This window comes from Acipenser ruthenus, chromosome 10, assembly GCF_902713425.1.
Source record: "Acipenser ruthenus chromosome 10, fAciRut3.2 maternal haplotype, whole genome shotgun sequence".
NCBI lineage: Eukaryota > Metazoa > Chordata > Actinopteri > Acipenseriformes > Acipenseridae > Acipenser > Acipenser ruthenus.
Genome location: NC_081198.1, coordinates 26,901,034 through 26,921,676, shown reverse-complemented (window position 1 = coordinate 26,921,676; position 20,643 = coordinate 26,901,034). Strand labels below are relative to the sequence as shown.

The 20,643-nt window shown below is 41.7% G+C and overlaps 1 protein-coding gene across 5 annotated transcripts in view; it reads right to left on the bottom strand.

The window, feature by feature from the left end:
• tmem198a (transmembrane protein 198a) overlaps nt 1-20,643 on the bottom strand; it is a 168,498-nt gene that overhangs the window by 36,339 nt on the left and 111,516 nt on the right. For 4 of the 5 annotated variants that reach the window (XM_034004392.3, XM_059031990.1, XM_059031989.1 and 1 more), the window contains 2 exons: nt 11,565-11,793; nt 1,447-2,022 (listed from right to left, as the gene is read on the bottom strand). In XM_034004392.3, the coding sequence (XP_033860283.1) occupies nt 1,447-2,022; nt 11,565-11,727 (739 nt within the window). In that variant the 5' untranslated portion in view covers nt 11,728-11,793. The remainder of the gene's footprint in view (nt 1-1,446; nt 2,023-11,564; nt 11,794-20,643) is intronic. The other variant, XM_059031993.1, reaches the window with a different exon arrangement.

Genomic DNA, 20,643 nt, shown 5'->3' with positions numbered 1-20,643 from the left:
TTAATGTCATTATTATGGAGATTATTAGCTAGACTTTTTATTGTATTAGGTTATAGCACTTTTTGTTCTGCACATACAAGCTAAAATAAGTATTTCAATTTCTTTGTGAACTTCTTTGTGGTCTGTGATTTTATGTAGCCAACACCTTATTATCCTATTTCTTCAAGTGGTTTACTGTGTGAATATTTTCTTTTAAAATACATTATTATTTGCAGTTTACAAAATCATATTCTATAGTTTCAAGACATTTCACATTGTTTTAGTATCAGTCTGGCTTTCACCCTCCTAAATGAGCATGTCCAGTAGCTGTCCGCAATGAACAGTTACCTGTGGCCACTTACATGTAACCAGTGGGTCCTCATAAATTGCAAAAGTAAACGTGAAAAAATATGTACAATTCGAATATCGTATAATGGCAGCTTGCTGCAGAAGCATAGGTACAATAGCAATTCTCTTGATGGCAGTTTCCCCCCCCTTGGCCATGCATTTGGAAAAGCTTTCTGAAAACGTTTGTAATTCTGTACAGTAATTGCAGTCGTCTCCTCCAACTCCAAGATTGGTATTCATTTTAAAACAGCATGACATTAAATTAAATCTACAGGCAATTTTTTAATCACAGGATTGAACGACAATAAAATCCATGCATCTTTTTTTCTGCGCTGATTTGTGGCTGTTTTGAATACCGCTGAAATGACCTTACAACTAGTTTTTTTAACTCTATCGTTTGGGTAATACGTCAGAGGTCATTTGTGATGGCCCCGCCCAGTCCTCCAAGGTTCTGAGGCTGAAAATGCGTTTACTTTGCAAGAAAAGGGTGATGTATTATCATTTTAATGTACAAACTGCAGCCAAAAAGCAGTGCAATGCATCAGAGTAAAGAAGAACTTTTACGCAATGATGGTAAACTTATAAACCTATAGATATTCCCTTTAAGTGCAACACTATATGAAATCATGGCTTGCAAACAAAGATTTATTTAACATGATGTAGTACCAGATAATTGGGCCCTATTTTCAAAGTGTTTATTCCAGTCTTTAATTAACTCTTTTTTTTTTTTAAGATGAAAATTCAACACTAATGTATGGAACTAAGAAACAAACACCTGCAGACCTTGAGTCACATTGCTGAGATGTTACATACTAGTTTAGTAAATAGGTGTTTTTCTCCTTTCAAAAAAACAGGAGTTAATTAAAGACAGGAGTAAACTCTTAATAATGAAAATACATGTTTACTACGTGTTTCTTTCACAAGTGCACACTTGAGACCTACTTAACGAATGGAATTGAGCAACAGGTAAGATTTAGGGAATTATTATTAATAAAAGAAAAAGGATTTATAGGATTGTTTTGTTAGCTAAAATCATTTAAAATAATAAATCATTTCAAACTGCAGCGTAGCATAGGAGAGTGGTGGGAGAGAGTGACAGAGCCTGCTGTACATACTCACCCTCTGTGTGCGAGTATCCCTCGGCCGTCACCTTCCACTGCACCAGGACCCCGAGCAGGGAGAGCACGGGCCACACCCCCAGGATGACCCAGCTGAACCAGCACACAGGCCGCTGGGGGGCCACCTTGACGCGCTCGTACACATACTGCACCAGCAGGGACAGCTCGATGAAGTAGTCCACCGTGACGGTGATGATGGCGCTGCCAAAGACGGCGGTGGAGAGGGTGGTGAAGCAGCGTTGCCACTGCAGGGTGAACACGGCGAACAGCATGCCCGTGCCCAGGAGCAGCCCCAGGGGGATCCAGACCGTGGAAGGGTGGTAGAACTGCTCCATCACCACCAGCGTGGCCAGCGCTACCAGCAGCCCCAGCAGCAGCCCGACCATGAAGAGCCCCACGCTGCGCACCAGCATGGTGACCAGGCCGCACAGCACCCCGATGGCCAGGCCGATGCCAGCACTGGCCTCCACGCTCAGCTGCGTGTCCAGCACCCGCTCCTTGTAGCACAGCATGAAGATGATGATGGAGCCGAACATCAGGCCCGTCAGGAACATCACCGCCTTGAAGCAGCGGTAGCCTGGGGAGAGACAGCGAGAGCCACACTGTTAGCAGGGTCAATAACAGGCCCTGCAGCTGAACAGAGGGAGAGAGGCAGAGCAAACCTTTTAACATTTATACCAACGCAAAACTCACATTAAATTAAATGCACCTGCTCTGTAAAACTACTGCCATAAAAAGGTTTAGTTTTATTAATGTGCGGTACATACTACACTGTATACTACGTGTGTACACAAGCCCATTCATGAATACAGTTTCACAAAATATAAAAGTTAACATTTACTGATATTTGCTACATGCACAACTTACATGCACAGTTTATTAATGTACAGTTGACTGAAGTCTTTAAAAAAGTTAACCCTAACCAATACTAGAAGCGCAGCACAGAAACCAGCACCAGAGGACATAGTTAAGTGGAAACAGACTTAGGACAGAGGGAAGGGGACACTTATTTACACAGAGAGTGGTGAGGAGGTGGCGTGGCTGTCACACTTCTTTACACAGAGAGTGGTGAGGGGGTGTTGTGGCTATCACACTTCTTTACACAGAGAGTGGTGAGGGGGTGGCATGGCTATCTAGTCATGTTGTTGATGCGGAATCATTTGGACTCTTTAAGACCCAATTTGACAAAGTTTTGAGATGAATCAGCTACTAGGAACTAGACGAGTACAGATGGTCTGAATGGGCTCTCTCGTTCGAACATTTTCGGATTTTCTTATGTTCTAAATTACATTTTTTCTACTTCCGTCTATAATCTTTTAAACTGAGTAATCTACTCAAATGTGCTCTTAAAGAGTAACTAGCGGGGTTCCAAAAGATATAGTGTTACACGTCCCCACGTGCTGCTACAACTGTTTACATAGCCTACCTGTAACTTTTTCTTTTCATTGTTAACATCCTGTGACGGGTTACCTCCTGCCCCTGTGTGTATTATTTTGTATTTGTGTTATTATTATTTAAAACATATTGTTTAATTTGTGTAAAACATGATGTTTTGTTGTTGTTGTTTTTGCAGCATGGATGGGATTTGAGCCTATACCTTCAATAGAGTTGAAATATCTCTTTTTACGAGCCATCAACTGAGGCAAACGGGTTAGTGAGCTACAGGCTCTGTCTGTGCACAGTTCCGTATGCGCGTTTGGGACAATGGAAACAGGGTATCGTTGCGCACAAACCCTGCTTTCCTCTCTAAGGTGATTACAGATTTCCACCTGAATCAGTCAGGGGAACTAGAGGCTTTCCATCCCCTTCCCTTTTCTGAGGAGACGGATATTGAATTCCCTCTGCCCTGTTCGGGCATTGAGAAGTTATGTGGATAGGACGAGAGTGCTGCATCAGTCTGACTAGCTCTTCATCTGTTATGGTGAAAGGACCCTCAAGCCCTCTTGCAGCAGTGACTGTCCCACTGGATTGTGCATACAGTCTCGACTGTGTATAATAATGCCAGTTTACCACCACCTGGGCAGGTAGCTGCACACTCTACTAGAGGAGTGGCGACTTCATGGGCCCTCTTTAGAGGTGCCTCATTGAATGATATATGTACTGCGGCTAGCTGGGCTACTCCGCATACATTCACCAGGTTCTACCGACTCAATGTGGTACATCCATCTATGATTTCATTAGGTACAAGGGTCCTTGAGGTTGCACGCTCACATCACCAACACTAGTTGGCGGTAGCGAGACATCCCTCGTCTACTGTCCGCTCACACTCCCTCGCGACGGCTTTGGTATACTTTCCCAAAAGCACTGGTTGGTGGTCGTCTTCAAATTGAAAGGGAACGTTAGGTTACGGATGTAACCCTGGTTCTCTGAAATTGAAGACGACCACCAAACATTGCGAGGTCGCATCACTCGCATTCACAAGCTCGATGCAAAAGAGGATTTCAGCTCCGCGGAGCGACTACTTATTCCCTCGGTGGGTGGGACCAAGGACGTCCCCGGAGGGGCCTATCGGTAGCTTTGATATAAAATGCTCAGTGAATACCTGACCTCTGGCAGGCATATCCCAAAAGCATTGGTTGGTGGTCGTCTTCTTTTTCAGCATTTGGGTTAAAAAAACTCCCCGAATAGGCACATACTGTATATGAATAAATGCATGCGCAGTTGTCTGTGATTCAAATGCAACAGAGCAGAACTGGCGCTGATGACGGTAAGTTGATTTACCTATTAGAAAAATGTGGCTTCTTAAATATATATATATATATATATATATATATATATATATATATATATATATATATACACACACACTACCTGTCAAAAGTTTTAGAACACCTCAATTTTTCCAGTTTTTATTGAAATTTACGCAGTTTAATGTCTCAATGTATTCTGAAATCAAAGCATAGAACAAATAAACAATTGGAGATAAAAAATTAATCATGGAATCGTTTTGTTTAACAAAATTTAATCTAAATTTTTGCAGATATAACAGCCGAACACACTCGTGGCATTCTTTCTACAATGGAAATCAAATATTGTTCGGAAAGTTCTTCCCAACACTGTTGCAGAAGTTCCCACAAATGTGTTGCACTTGTAGGTTGCTTTGCTTTCACCCTTCTGTCCAGTTCATCCCAAACCAGCTCAATGGGGTTTAAGTCTGGAGACTGCGCTGGCCATTCCATGATTTGAAGCCTACCGCCTTGTTCTTTTTTTCTAAGGTAGTTCTGACATAGCCTGGAGGTATGTTTTGGGTCATTATCTTGCTGTAGGATGAACCCCTGACCAACTAGGCGTATACCAGAGGGTATTGCATGGCGCTGCAAAATGCTGTGGTAGCAGTTTTGGTTCAGGGTGCCACTCACTCTGTGCTTCCTCCTCCATGTTTGACAGTTGGTGTCACACACCGAGGAACCATCCTTTCGCCTACTCGACGGCGTACAAAAACCCTGCGTGATGAACCAAAGATTTCAAATTTTGATTCATCAGTCCATAAGACCTTCTTCCAGTCTTCAGTAGTCTACTGGCGGTGCTTCATGGCCCAGGCAAGCCTCTTTTTCATATTTTGCCATCTTAGCAATGGCTTTCTTACTGCCACTCGACCTCAAACCTGCAGCTCGAAGTCTTCTCTTCACAGTTGAAACTGAGACTTGCTTACTTCGACCAGTGTTAAGCTGTGCTTGAAGCTGTTGTCCTGTGAGCCGCCTATCACGCAAGCTGTTGACTCTCAGAAACTTGTCTTCTGATTCTGTTGTGGCTTTGGGTCTGCCAGACCTCTTCCTCCAGTTTCCAAGTGCCTTTTGATGGTGTAGGAAACTGTACTCACTGACACCTTGGCTTTCTTTGCAATTTCTCTAAAGGAAAGACCTACACTTTTAAGGGTTATAATGGTCCAGTGGTTAAAGAAAAGGGCTTGCAACCCGGAGGTCCCCGGTTCAAATCCCACCTCAGTCTCGGACTCATTGTGTGACCCTGAGCAAGTCACTTAACCTCCTTGTGCTCCGTTTTTTGGGTGAGACGTAGTTGTAAGTGACTCTGCAGCTGATGCATAGTTCACACACCCTAGTCTCTGTAAGTCGCCTTGGATAAAGGCGTCTGCTAAATAAACTAATAATAATAATAATTGCCTTTTTCTCGCCATTATGAGAGCAATATACTACTTCCTGCAGTACAATACTGTCCAAATAATGCTTAAGAGGGTGTAGTAACACAGTCTGTTCCAACACTGCTTTTATACAGACAGAGGGTTTGTAAGTAATCAGCAAAAGTTGGGACACCTGTAGGAATTGTTAGCATCAACTTTCAAGGCTTAATTTACTTCCATTGCTGCAGAACAGCTGTAAGTTGTTAACCCATTACTTGTTCCCTGAAAAAGGCCTTTTTGTATAACTCTGAAATGTACATTATTTTTCAGTTTTTGGTAACCTAAACTTTTTTTTTAACCTCTGGCAGTTTACCGCTTACCTTTGTACCATTTCAGGTTATTCACTGGACTTGAACTGCTTAAATTTCAATAAAAACTGGAAAAATGGGGGTGTTCTAAAACTTTTGACCGGTAGTGTATATATATATATATATATATATATATATATATATATATATATATATATATTAGATTTTTCAAAATTACAACAATATAGCTTTAAGGTTTTTGTTTTTTTTGTACACTTTTCTTCCCAGTTATTTGTTTTATGAGTGTGTGTTTAAGCCAAGAGCATTTCGATGTAACAGTGGATTGTTTCTCTTTGTAAAACAGCATGGAGTAAAGTCATTTAGTTTTCCCGTATGTTCTGTGTGCAATTATACCTGCAACTCCACTACAAAATAAAACTTGATTGGAGCGGAGAAATGCCTCCATATACACTACGTGTGTGTGTGAGAGAAAGAGAGAGAGGGGAGAGAGACAGATGTCGTCAAAAGTTTGCAGACCCCAATGTGTGGAAATATACACACGTTGGGGACTTAAACATTTGTTTATTTCTTTCTAAATAAAACCTGACTTCTACCCGAATATTTATTCTTTCTTGATTATATGTTAAAAAAATCCACCTGATTTCACCCGATATTTTCATTAAATAATTCTACCTGATTTTTAAAAAAGCATTCACCCAAATTTGGAAAACAGATGCCCTAAATATAATACTGTGGCAGCGTGCCCTGCCCATGTGTGTGTATGTGTTATGTGTTGCGTGTGGTGTGTTAATGTTGGTGTATAGATGTTGGTGCACGGGATATAAATGGGTCTGTGTAACACGATTTAAAATATATAGTTGTATTTAGGCACATGGATTGCTCAATCACTTCATGTGCAGATAAACTATATAACAGTATGTGAGCACGGGATTGCACAAATTAGTTCACGTGCCGAGATTCAAGTGAATGATGAATTAGTAATTGAATCTCGGCACAGCTGTATATATAGAGGCATGAAGCACTCAATCGCGGTTGGGTGTTCAGTGTGGAGAGAACATCGGGAGTAAGCTTTAAAAGAATGATAATAATTACAATTGCTAGACGTGCTGAGTTAGATCAGCACGATACTTGTTTGTTTAGCGTTCGTCCACCCTGTTTGTTAGTGTCTGTTCATTTTGTTTGTCTATTTATTTTGGCCTCAAGTGCCGTGTTCTGTTTTTGTTTAAACTTTTTATTTTTACAATTAAACGCACTGTTTCACCTGCCAGTACTGTCTGTGTGTTTTTCTTTCTGGCCTGATGTCACCCCTACAGCCACCCTGTTCACAAATACACACAGGGGCGGGGTGCACCCCGTCACACCCACACAGTGATGTTTCTATCACCACCGCTACAGTATCTTTGCCACTGGTTGATTACCCACAAAAAAGAACTACAGATCTAAAGAGCTACAGATCTAAAGGTTTTCAGGGTCATGTGGCCTCAATAGAGGGGTGGTCTTACTACCAAAGTACAGAGTCAAAGCTTCTCAAAGAATTTGAATTATTTATTTTAGTTTTCTTCTATGTAAAGTGACAGTTTAGAAAAAAAATCTAAATCAAATGTGCAAATGAGCAAATCATGTCGCATCTACATTTTCAGGGAGTTTGGTAATTTACAACATTTTGGTTTTCCTAGAGAGGTCATTTAACATTGGCTTGTTATGTTTGGGGCTGCTGATGGTGGCCTAAAACAGGGCTTTATATTAACATCAAAAGGAGCAAACTGGCTCTGCTTTCCTTAGGTGGCCTTAAAGTGAGGCTTTACTGCATTAGGGCAGCAGTGTGGAGTAGTGGTTAGGGCTCTGGACTCTTGACTGGAGGGTCGTGGGTTCAATCCCAGGTGGGGGACACTGCTGCTGTACCCTTGAGCAAGGTACTTTACCTAGATTGCTCCAGTAAAAACCCAACTGTATAAATGGGTAATTGTATGTAAAAATAATGTGATATCTTGTAACAATTGTAAGTCGCCCTGGATAAGGGCATCTGCTAAGAAATAAACAATAATAATAACACTATGTAACACAATTTTTGTTCCTGGGTAGTTATTATTATAATATTATTATTTCCTAATCGCTTATGCCTCAAAAGTATAGAAAATGGCTATCACTCCCCACAAACTTTGCTTTTGTGACCAGGACAGTGATATTTTGAAATTTACCATTTTCCAATGAGAAAACGGGCGAATTTGTGTCTTTTCGTTCACATAAAGTCAGAAAAAAACAACATATGAATCCAAATTAACATGTATTTATACTAAAGTAATACAAAAATGACTACAAAAGATTTAGAAGTGAGGTTTTTGAAGTCTCCTATGACCTTGATGCCATCTCAGAAAAATGCAGATATGTATCCACTTAGGCAGCTGGAACTAAACTGAACTGGTGGGCTTAAGGCCCCTGTATTTATACTACTATTTATATTACTGGAAAGTTCTAGAAAGTTCTAGAAGTTACTCCAAGTTTACTCAGCACTGAATCTATCTGGAATGTTCTGGAAAATAGGTAAATTTCAAAATATCACTGTCCTGGTCACAAAAGCAAAGTTTGTGGGGAATAATAGCCATTTTCTATACTTTTGAGGCATAAGCAATTAGGAAATAACACTTAACCAGTGTTAATCCAGGAACCAAAAAAAAAAAAAAAAATTGTTACACGGTGTAATTGGACATTACACCTGACCTTCTAAACTAGGCAGGAGCGAGGAATGAACCGCAACACCTTCTTTACGAATACTCAATGACAAACATGCCCTGATTGTTCCATCTCCCTGCACACATCATTTAATAACAGCGGCTCAGTATTTCTCTGGCTCACAGTCTGTAAGGGAAACACAGTCATTTTCAGAGAAATCTGTACATAATCTATGCATGGGAATTATTCAAAAAAGCTTTATTTTTCCACAAACAATTAATTTTAGATCATGGATTTCATATGCCTAAATTACAATCCTGATGTTCCAACTAACCCTGTTTGTTGAAGAAAACAAACATCAGTGGTTTTGAAATAAGCTTTATCCTTCAAAATTAAACAACAAATTTGTAAATGCTTTTCCATAGGCAACTGTATTATATAATTTTAATCCAGAAGGAATAATAACTGTATTTAATTAATATAATTATTTTTTTAAAAGCATACATTTTTAATGGCTGTTGTCAAATATTACCCTTGAACTGGCTTTACACTGAAGTCCTAGAAGTGCTGTTAATTATTCATCCTTAAAGAAGTCATTATAATGCATGACCCTATATTTACATCAGCTTTACTTCCAAGCAGTTTCTGGATGTCTGTATGCCCTGGTTGAGGTTTGAATGTATTATCTATTGATTCTGCGCTCTCTCGTTTTTCTTGAGTGCTACTCATTGCCATTCACTTACCAATTTACCCTGACTACAGTCTACACACTGGGGTTTATTAAAGTAATTGTAACTAACAAAACAGCTCCGTACATTTGCTGTGCCATGCATATACAGTACACTCATTATATAGGTCTCAAATGTGCAGCTTTGAAAGAATCACGTTTTAGCAAACATATACAGTAATCCGTCACGTATCCGCCCACCACATATCCTAACCGTTTATCCGCCAGACCCTCCAGGCACAGGTGTCGTTGTCCATCAAATCAACAGTACGAAGGTCACTCTTGAAATCAGGACTTAAAGGATGTGTTGCAGTAAGAATACCTCCGTTAAGAAAGGGGAACAAGACTAAAAGGCTCAAATATGCACAAGAACACAGAAATTGGACTATGGAACAATGGTCAAAGATGTTTTGGACTGTTGATGGATGGACAATGACACCTGTGCCTTCTGCCAGTTCTGTTGTCAATTCAACGCTTGTCTTCTTTCTATTCCTTAAGGATATTATCTTCAAGTATTGCTCATCCTTGTTAGACAGCTTTTTAGGTCTTCCAGTCCTGGGTTTGTCAATTACAGATGATGTTTCAGTGTACTTGTTGATTATGCTTCGGATACCACACCTTGAAAATCGAGTGATACATGCTATTTTTCCTTCTTTATACAAGCCAAGGTTGTTATAATAGTAGAAAACACTAGTGGAGGCTTTGAGTAAATTGTTGACACTCATAATGCATCAGAGTAGAAAAATGCAACCTGTCTAAGACTTTTGCACAGCAGTGTATATGTTTGCTATTCTTAAAAATGACATATTTGATTCAGCTCCTTATTTTTAATTCAAACCAAACACAAAAAGCGAGTTCATTTAAATTGCTTTGATTAAAAAAAAATAATGACTTATTGCAAAAATGTTATAACCTCTTTTGCAAATAATAATTTCTTCTTAATTACGGTTTAATTAAATAAATTTAACTTCACTTGCTATTTGCATTCAGTTTGAATTAAAATTAAGAAGCTGCCTTTTTTTTTACATTACCAATCAAGTTACGGGAGAAAAAACTCAAGTGAACTTGAATGGAGTCGGCTCAAAAAAAGGGACATCACGATATCAAACATACAAACCAAAATGAAGAGCCCTAACTACGTGTAAGATTCATGGAATTATTGTGTTAGCTATACTTTAACCCCACCCCTGCCAAGCTACAACAATACCTACAATATGTAGATAGGCCCAGGTCCTTGGCCCTATCACAGTGTCATACAATCATCTTGTGTGCATTTTAGTGACCTACAGTGGTTACAACATTTTAATCTGTCAAAATTCCAAGTTAAAAAACAAATAAATAAATACTACAACCCCTTTTTATTTTGATCCTTTAAAAGTCATGCAGCTTTGAGTTTTTTGTTTTGAAAGTGATCATGTTCACTTCAGAGGTAAAGGTTTTTGAGAGATTAAAAATACCTTTACACAGCTGCCAGGGTTTTTTCTTCTCTTGTATTTTTTAGTTTTTATTCCCCAGAGACCTGTGTGAATTTTTGGAGTGGCTGAAAGCATGTTTGCCCGATGCAGTATGTGTCTGTGATTGAAACCTTTCGGAATGTTATCAAAACTGCTGCACATGTCTGGTTATGTTGTCTCTTCTCTGGGAATAAAGGACATTTGTCTGTAAGGCTGCCACCTATATTTATTAGTAATCAACGTTAGAAAATCCATAAACTATAAATGAAATGAAATGATGTTGTTTGATTTTTATTTGACAATTACTGTTTACTGATTATTATTGTTATTAGCGTTATCAGCAGCGTTTTTGTTTTCAGTGTTCAAAAAAAAAAAAAACGTGTTTTTATCTCTATACTGAATATGGGTATGTAGTACACAGCAGCATAAAGGGTTACTGAAAAACACAGTTTAGGTCATTTATTTGTGTTTTATTTATGTATAACATTTTATAGCAATTACAGATTTGAAAACATTATTATTATTATTTCCATAATCTGGTACCTGGGAAGGGGTTTAATTTTTACATCTGGAGTTGAAGTGGTTAATATCCAGTTAAAAGGTAAAGATTTCTGGAAAAAAAATTTGAATATACCAGTGTATTTTTTTCTTGGCCCACCTATCGTTTCAACGGTGCCATTCAGTTAACTGCAAAAATAAAAAATTATTAACTGCAGTGCATCACACAACACTGCCCACTACAAACAGTAAAAACACAATCTAATATAAAGAAAACACATTATGGGAAACAAAATATTATTAAAATGTAGTGGATAGCTCTCTCTATTTCCCAAAGCCCCCCGGCTCCACCCTGTCACTCACCAAAGAAGCAGTAGATGACCCCAAAGAGACAGCACATGGCACAAACCACTGAGGGGACAACCTCATAGCGACGCTCAATCTCCTGATCACAGCTGTACATGCGCTCCGGGCTGCCATCTGCTGGGAGCAGCTTGAAGTGTAGGCTCTGCAGGTTGGAGGTCATGGTGCTGGGAGGAGGGGAGACGATGAGAGGGAGATCAGGGCACACTTCCCATCCACAAGGGGGTACCTGAGACAGAGAGAGTATGAGATGAGTACAGCCAGGAGACACTGTCAATATCTCCACACACTAGGCAACTTCTTAAAGGGTTTTAAAAAGTCCTCAACAAAAACTAAGAGAGCACATCACTCCAATTCTGGCAGCATTACATGGGCTACCTCTACTTGTAAAATGTATGGAATTATTTTGCTAGCTATAAACCTTTAGCTGACATGTTTAAGCTGATGCCCCATCTCCATGCATTATCTGTAAGCAGACAAATTCTTCCTGGCAGGCAAAGCAGACAAACTGAGAACCATGTAGTACTGGATATCTGTTTTAAAATAAGAATACGTTTGCTGTAACATGTATTTCTTTCAAAACTGCACATTTTAGACCTATGTAGCTAATGGAAGTGCTACAATTACTTTAAGAGATGATGTAAAGGGATAGCATCTCTCACTGGCTTCTCAGACGCATGCGCATGTTTGCAGGAGAGATAATGTGTCAGGGATAGCATCTCTCACTGGCTCTGCAGATGCATGCGCATATTTGCAGGAGAGAGTGGGCCATTCCAACTGGAACTTCCTACCTGCTGTGTTCGGTTACAGGGAAAAGCAGCTGGGGATTGGCTAACTGCAGATTCCTAAACAGCAGGTGGGCGTGTCCCAGCAAGCACCTGACTATAAAAGTCACTGCTGACACACCCCAGCCTTGTTCGTGTCGTGCAGCAGGGCAGATCCTTCTTTTGCGGTAATCAAGACAAGGAGTAAAAAAGGTACTTTGCGTCTGAACACCACGTGTGGAACCAGGGTCAGTGTTCAATCAGGATTTTCAGACCCTCACAAATGTAAAGGAGTTGTCAGCGGGACTGCCTTTATAGCAGGAACAGCACACGGCCATGTTCACCTTTGGTTTTTAGTTTCTTTTTCACAGTGTTTTAGCATTTTCTTTTTTACACTCCCTGTGTACTGTCTGCCCTTGCCCTACCTGTGCTCATTATTGTGTGCTGTTAAAAATAAACCCCATGCATCTGTGTGACATCTGAACATCAGCGCTGGTGTCTTCCAGTCTTCCAGAGGTTGCACCCACTCACCCTTAGTATCACAGATGGGTTTATGCTACCCCGACCAAACTAAAACAATACATACAACACTGGAATATTTTTAATGTGCAGGGCTTGTGTGCATTTTAAAGTGGTCAAAAGGGGTCACAACATATATATATATATATATATATATATATATATATATATATATATATATATATATATATATATATATATATAATTATTATTTCCATTACACGAGAGTAGATGTTAAAACTTCATGCTGATTTGAACTCGGCTCTCGCCAAGATAAGCACCAACTAAGACGTAGCTTTACAGTAAACTAATGTGATCCATATGCGTCTCCATCCATTTACGTTTCCTTCCATATGATGATGTAGATATCCTTCTGTCTGGTGTTAATGGCTGAAGTGTAATGCTGGCTCCAGGGATCAGCTTATTTTGCCTCCCTGGCGCATCAGCACACACAACGGCTGCGATGCTGGCTCCGGGGATCAACCAAAGTGCGGCCTCCCCAGCGCATCAGCATGACAACCGTCTGGATTGAGCTAAGTAGGGTACATCTCTGGGGTTTTCAAGTGGGCACCTTCCATCCTCAGTGTTTCGTCGACTAGCCCACGACACCTCAAGAGGGCTCGACGGTGATTCTGGCGTCCCAGCATCACCCCCCTCCGTCCCCCACTCAACTCAGCCCAGCTTACTTACCTGTCCCCAGCCAGAATCTTTCCGTCTCAACCACAGCCAGTTGCTGCTCCTCTCTGCTGCTTCAGATAAGTTCTTCACTGTGCGACGCAACTCTTGGCCACTGAATCCGACGTCTCTGAGAAACCGGGTTGTAGAGTGTGCCACAAATCCTCGACAACCCACTTCCACTGGGTAAACCCGAACTCTCCATCCTCGCTGTTCCGCTTCAGTGGCTAGTTGAGCATACCGCAGTTTCTTCCTCTCATACGCCTCATCTACAGCGTCCTCCCATGGCACTGTTAACTCTACCAGGTGAACAAGGCGTGCTGATCCAGACCACAAGACAATATCTGGTCGAAGGTTAGTGGTGGCAATCTCAGGTGGAAAAATAAGCCGTTGACCAACATCTGCCAGCATATTCCAGTCTCTAGCAGCTTCCAGTTGTCCTGGGCGAGGATTGGTTTTAACACCTTTTCTTGGTGGTTGCTCTCCTGGGCGGAGGAATGTTGTCTTTTGTGTGTAATGTTTTGATGGAACAGGTGGCAACTTATTGGTCATGTTACGCTTGTCTTCCAATGCTAAGGCCAAACATCGCAGCACCTGGTCATGGCGCCAAGTAAACCGTCCTTGGCTAAGAGCCACCTTACATCCTGTCAAAATGTGCCTTAATGTTGCAGGTATATATATATATATATATATATATAATCTAACAAGTGTTAATTAAGGCTGGGATGAATATGCATTAAATGGTTTAATAATAATCTATGGTCAAACTGTATCTATCGTTTCTTTACAGTATTCAGTTGTCAACACTTAACAGTAAGTGAACCGGCGACCCTGCACACCGCAAGCGAGCAACTAAACTACTATACAAAAGAGTCAGGCTCCTCATCTCACCGACAGGGGATGCAATCTGTAACAGCACTGCCTGTTACACCTGCCACTCAGCTCTTTATCTTGCTACAGCCAAAGCCTTTTGCTACAGAATTTGATCTTTTGTTTATCAAAGTAGTTAACTTTGTTTAGCTTCTCCAGCATTATAGAAAATGTAAGCATATAAGGTGTATTCATATTTTACTGCTGTGATGCATCTTCTCTGTTGGAAACCATGAGGATGTGCAATGTGCTGCAGCAAACTGCTTATTAAACAATGAGGATGTGCAATGTGCTGCAGCAATCTGCTTATTAAACAATGAGGATGTGCAATGTGCTGCAGCAATCTGCTTATTAAACGATGAGGATGTGCAATGTGCTGCAGCAATCTGCTTATTAAACGATGAGGATGTGCAATGTGCTGCAGCAATCTGCTTATTAAACAATGAGGATGTGCAATGTGCTGCAGCAATCTGCTTATTAAACAATGAGGATGTGCAATGTGCTGCAGCAATCTGCTTATTAAACAATGAGGATGTGCAATGTGCTGCAGCAATCTGCTTATTAAACAATGAGGATGTGCAATGTGCTGCAGCAATCTGCTTATTAAACAATGAGGATGTACAATGTGCTGCAGCAATCTGCTTATTAAACAATGAGGATGTGCAATGTGCTGCAGCAATCTGCTTATTAAACAATGAGGATGTACAATGTGCTGCAGCAATCTGCTTATTAAACGATGAGGATGTACAATGTGCTGCAGCAATCTGCTTATTAAACGATGAGGATGTGCAATGTGCTGCAGCAATCTGCTTATTAAACGATGAGGATGTGCAATGTGCTGCAGCAATCTGCTTATTAAACGATGAGGATGTGCAATGTGCTGCAGCAATCTGCTTATTAAACGATGAGGATGTGCAATGTGCTGCAGCAATCTGCTTATTAAACGATGAGGATGTGCAATGTGCTGCAGCAATCTGCTTATTAAACGATGAGGATGTGCAATGTGCTGCAGCAATCTGCTTATTAAACAATGAGGATGTGCAATGTGCTGCAGCAATCTGCTTATTAAACAATGAGGATGTGCAATGTGCTGCAGCAATCTGCTTATTAAACAATGAGGATGTGCAATGTGCTGCAGCAATCTGCTTATTAAACAATGAGGATGTGCAATGTGCTGCAGCAATCTGCTTATTAAACAATGAGGATGTGCAATGTGCTGCAGCAATCTGCTTATTAAATGATGAGGATGTGCAATGTGCTGCAGCAATCTGCTTATTAAACGATGAGGATGTGCAATGTGCTGCAGCAATCTGCTTATTAAACGATGAGAATGTACAATGTGCTGCAGCAATCTGCTTATTAAACAATGAGGATGTGCAATGTGCTGCAGCAATCTGCTTATTAAACAATGAGGATGTGCAATGTGCTGCAGCAATCTGCTTATTAAACAATGAGGATGTACAATGTGCTGCAGCAATCTGCTTATTAAACAATGAGGATGTACAATGTGCTGCAGCAATCTGCTTATTAAACAATGAGGATGTACAATGTGCTGCAGCAATCTACTTAACCCTCAGTCCCATGTGTGAGGAGGGGATGGGGTTGATAAACCAGGGAGTGATTAAAGCGCTGTATCCCAGATGGGTTCAGTGTCTGCTGGCTGGATTTACAGCCCAGGGTTGGGATGAGGGTGAGGTCTCTAATAAATCCTCTGGTTAAGGTCTACGCTGCCGTGCTAAAGAGTGTGATTAATTTTCAGCTCTAATCTGTTTATGTCATTTTTATTGACAACATGAAGGGCTATCACAGACCATACCCCAAGTGTGGTAAGAAGAGGAAGCAGACTGCCTTTCAATAAGTAGCACAACATTAAACTCTTAGGATGGATTAGGCACATTCATAATAATAAGCACTACACTCTTAATCACCACTAAAATAATCCCAGTTCTCCAGCACTGCCAGCCTGTGCTGTACTCATGAAGCCCATTCAGAGTTCTCCAGTGCCGTCACCCCCCGGGTTCATGAATGACATTAAATATTGAGGGTTTCATATTGCTGGGGTTTCATGTTCCATACACAGAACTGCACCATCTGTTCCAATGAAGCAACAGACAGCGCTCTGTAGTTTGCATTAAGATAACCATCTTCTACACAGCTGTCTCTGTGAAGACACAATGAAATATGCTGGAGGTGATTGTGCGGCTGCTCCAACAGATGCTTTGTTTTTGCAAAATGTCAGGGGGAGAGGTTACAAAATCTGCACCCTCACCATTCTGCCGCAGGGGTTGTGAATAAAAACAAAGAATCCCTGTGGGCACAATAAACTTCCTTTAAGGGGATTTCTTTGTAATGCAACATGGATATGTGAAAAAAAGAACATTTTGCAGCCAATACCAATGGCCAATCTGAATATTACAATACAGTTGTGAACCAAATATGACTTCACTATGAAGTATCTGAAATGGTTTGAAACAGTGGCCTCGATAGAGTTCTCAAACATGTCTTCTCTCCAAGTACAGCTGGTACACCAGAGTAACCACTGACCTGTCCCCCTGTAAGAATTTTAAAAAGTCACCAGGCTGTGATGAATGAAATAGAAAATGATATACAAAGTGAATCTAAACAAGATGAATACATACGAGTTTACGAACAAGAAAAGCCATTCGGCCCATCTACCCTCATCCGGTTCCCAGTACAGTATTTCATTGATCTCAAAACTTCATGAAGTCGGATCTTAAAGGATCTCAGTGATTCAGCATCAACAACATGTAACCCATCCCATACCCTCACCACTCTCTGTGAAGAAGTGTCTCTTTGTCCTAAGTCTCCTCTTAATTTCTAACGGTGACCTACATTAGTTAAGACCTGCTCGCCCCTCCCCTCCCCAACCCTGGCTCTCCTCTGCGCTCCGCTCAGCAAGAATCACACTGTGATCTGCTGAAAAGAAATGGAAGAGAACCAAACTCCCTGCTGCCCTAGACCTCTACCTTCTCCTCTACTCTCTCCTCTGCTAAATGTACTTATTTCCAATCTGTAATCTAAGCCTCCACTAACAACCCACGTAAACTATTCTCTACCTTCTCCTCCCTCCTAAACCCTCCCCCCTCCTCCTCCCTCCTCTATCTCCTCTGATGCCTTTGCCTCTTTTTTCTCTTCTAAAATCTCAGATATCCGCAAACTCTTTAACACCTCGCCCTCCCCCGCACCCCCTCCTGCTCCAACTCCTTCACCCACTGCATCCCCTACTAACTCACCCTCCTTCTCCACCTTCTCGCCCCTCTCAGACTCTGACCTCTCCTCCCTGCTCCAGGGTCACAAACCCACCACGTGTGCCCTGGACCCCCTCCCCACTCACCTCTTTCAAGCTGCTACTCCTGCTCTACTTCCCTTCATCTCCACCCTTCTCAACACCTCTCTCCTTTCTGGTCTATTTCCCTCTGCCTTCAAACAAGCCTCTATCACTCCCCTCCTCAAAAAAACTACCCTCAACCCCACCTCCCTCCAGAGCTACCGTCCTGTCTCCCTCCTACCCTTCCTCTCCAAAACCCTCAAGCGGGCTGTACACCGCCAGCTCTCTGCTTTCCTGTCCAACCACTCTCTGCTCGACCCTCTCCAATCTGGCTCTGCTCACTCCACTGAAACCGCCCTCCTGTCTGTCACCAACTCACTAAACTCTGCCCGAGCTGCCTCTCTCTCCTCTGTCCTAATTCTCCTCGACCTCTCTGCTGCCTTTGACACTGTCGATCACTCTATTCTACTATCCTCTCTTGCTGACCTGGGAGTCTCTGGCACTGCTCTGGCCTGGTTCTCCTCCTACCTCTCCGACCGAACTTACCAGGTAACCTGGCGTGGAGCAACCTCCACACCTCGCCCTCTCTCAACAAGAGTCCCCCAAGGGTCAGTCTTGGGTCCTCTCCTGTTCTCTCTCTACACCCACTCCCTGGGCCCCCTCATCGCATCCTATGGTTTCTCATACCATTTCTATGCTGATGATGCTCAGATTTTCCTCTCCTTCCCCACCTCTGACTACACCATCCCCTCCCGTATCTCTACCTGTCTGTCTGCTATCTCCTCCTGGATGCACTCACATCACCTCAAACTCAACCTCTCTAAATCTGACCTCCTGTTCTTTCCCTCCTCCCCCTCCTCTGATCTCTCTATCTCCGTTCCTCTGGAATCTCCCACACTCTCTCTCTCCTCCTCAGCTAAGAACCTCAGAGTCACCCTGGACCCATGCCTCTTTTATTCCCAGCACATCTCCACTCTGGCACGCACTTGCCGATTCTTCCTGAGCAACATACGAAGAATCCGACCCTTCCTCACCAACTATGCCACCCAGCGGCTGGTCCAGGCCCTGGTACTCTCCCACCTAGACTACTGCAACTCCCTCCTGGCTGGTCTCCCTGTGTCCGCCACCCGTCCGCTCCAGCTCATCCAGAACTCCGCTGCTCGCCTGGTGTTCTCTCTGCCTCACTTCTCCCACACAACTCCACTGCTCCGCTCACTCCACTGGGTCCCGATCACCGCTCGCATCCAGTTCAGGACTCTTGTACTAGCCTACAGATGCCTTGACCAGACTGCAGCTACATCCAGACCCTCATCTCTCCCTACACCCCCACTCGACCTCTCCGCTCCTCCTGCACTAGAACACTGGCTCTACCTCCTCTACGCTCCCCTGCCTCCAGAGCCCGCTCCTTCTCCACCCTCGCCCCGCAGTGGTGGAATGACCTTCCTACAGATGTCAGGACTGCCCAGTCCCTGACCACCTTCCGGCGCCTCCTCAAGACTCACCTCTTCAGACAGCACCTGTAGAACTCCTCTTTTTTTCCCTATGGACACTTTAAATGCGCTTTACTTGCTCTTATCTGCTCCCTATATTACTGCATTTAATCCTGTACTTTAGAGTACTGTAATCTGTCAAGTGTTATTTAATCTGTAGTATTTGGAAATTTAATTATATCCTGATGTAACTATCACTGACACTGTTATTTGCTCCGTTACTGAATCGTATTTTGTCATACTTGTACTTGCTAGAACCAAAGTCACTGTATTTATCTTGCTCTTAATTATATTATTACTTGTCCTGATATTCTTTCAAAATGTAATTGCATATTGTATTTTCTTAAATTCTGAATTAGCTGGAAAACAAAAGTATAATTCGGACCACATTCCTCTCGGGAGTATAATAACCCGGTACCCATCACCATTAAAGAAAGGACAGTTCGACACGCCTGTACTAGAGATGGGCGCTTTTTGATACAGTCATTTATACATTCTGCTATATGAATGAATATGACCATGGTCATTTTTGCCACCAAATATATTTCAAGCAGCATTTGTCGGAATATCCAAATTTCTGATCCAGCACTAGAAAGTACCGTGAACAAACAATCCACAAATGTATCTCGGAAAACTTTCCTCATACCAGCAAAGGTGACAACAAAATGCAGCTTGACTGATTAAGGCTGTACTGCCGTTGTTTTCAAGCATTCAAAAGGCAAATGCTGCTGATCACATCCAAGACATGTTTAAAGAATATCTTTGGAAATTATTTTACCATCAAAAAAATATGTATCTATTTGAATTAAATAATAAAATTAAAACCACACACAAAAAAATGTATTTACAGTACACTGTGTGTCAAACCAAGTGACAAACATAAACAGTGAAGTCAAAAAATGGCAACAGTCTGCTTTGAATCTGATTTTGTTAACTGCAGCTAACAAAATCTTTTCATAAATCTCTTTCGTTCACTATATACAGTGCCTTGCGAAAGTATTCGGCCCCCTTGAACTTTGCGACCTTTTGCCACATTTCAGGCTTCAAACATAAAGATATGAAACTGTAATTTTTTGTGAAGAATCAACAACAAGTGGGACACAATCATGAAGTGGAACGAAATTTATTGGATATTCAAACCTTTTTAACAAATAAAAAACTGAAAAATTGGGCGTGCAAAATTATTCAGCCCCCTTAAGTTAATACTTTGTAGCGCCACCTTTTACTGCGATTACAGCTGTAAGTCGCTTGGGGTATGTCTCTATCAGTTTTGCACATCGAGAGACTGAAATTTTTGCCCATTCCTCCTTGCAAAACAGCTCGAGCTCAGTGAGGTTGGATGGAGAGCATTTGTGAACAGCAGTTTTCAGTTCTTTCCACAGATTCTCGATTGGATTCAGGTCTGGACTTTGACTTGGCCATTCTAATACCTGGATATGTTTATTTGTGAACCATTCCATTGTAGATTTTGC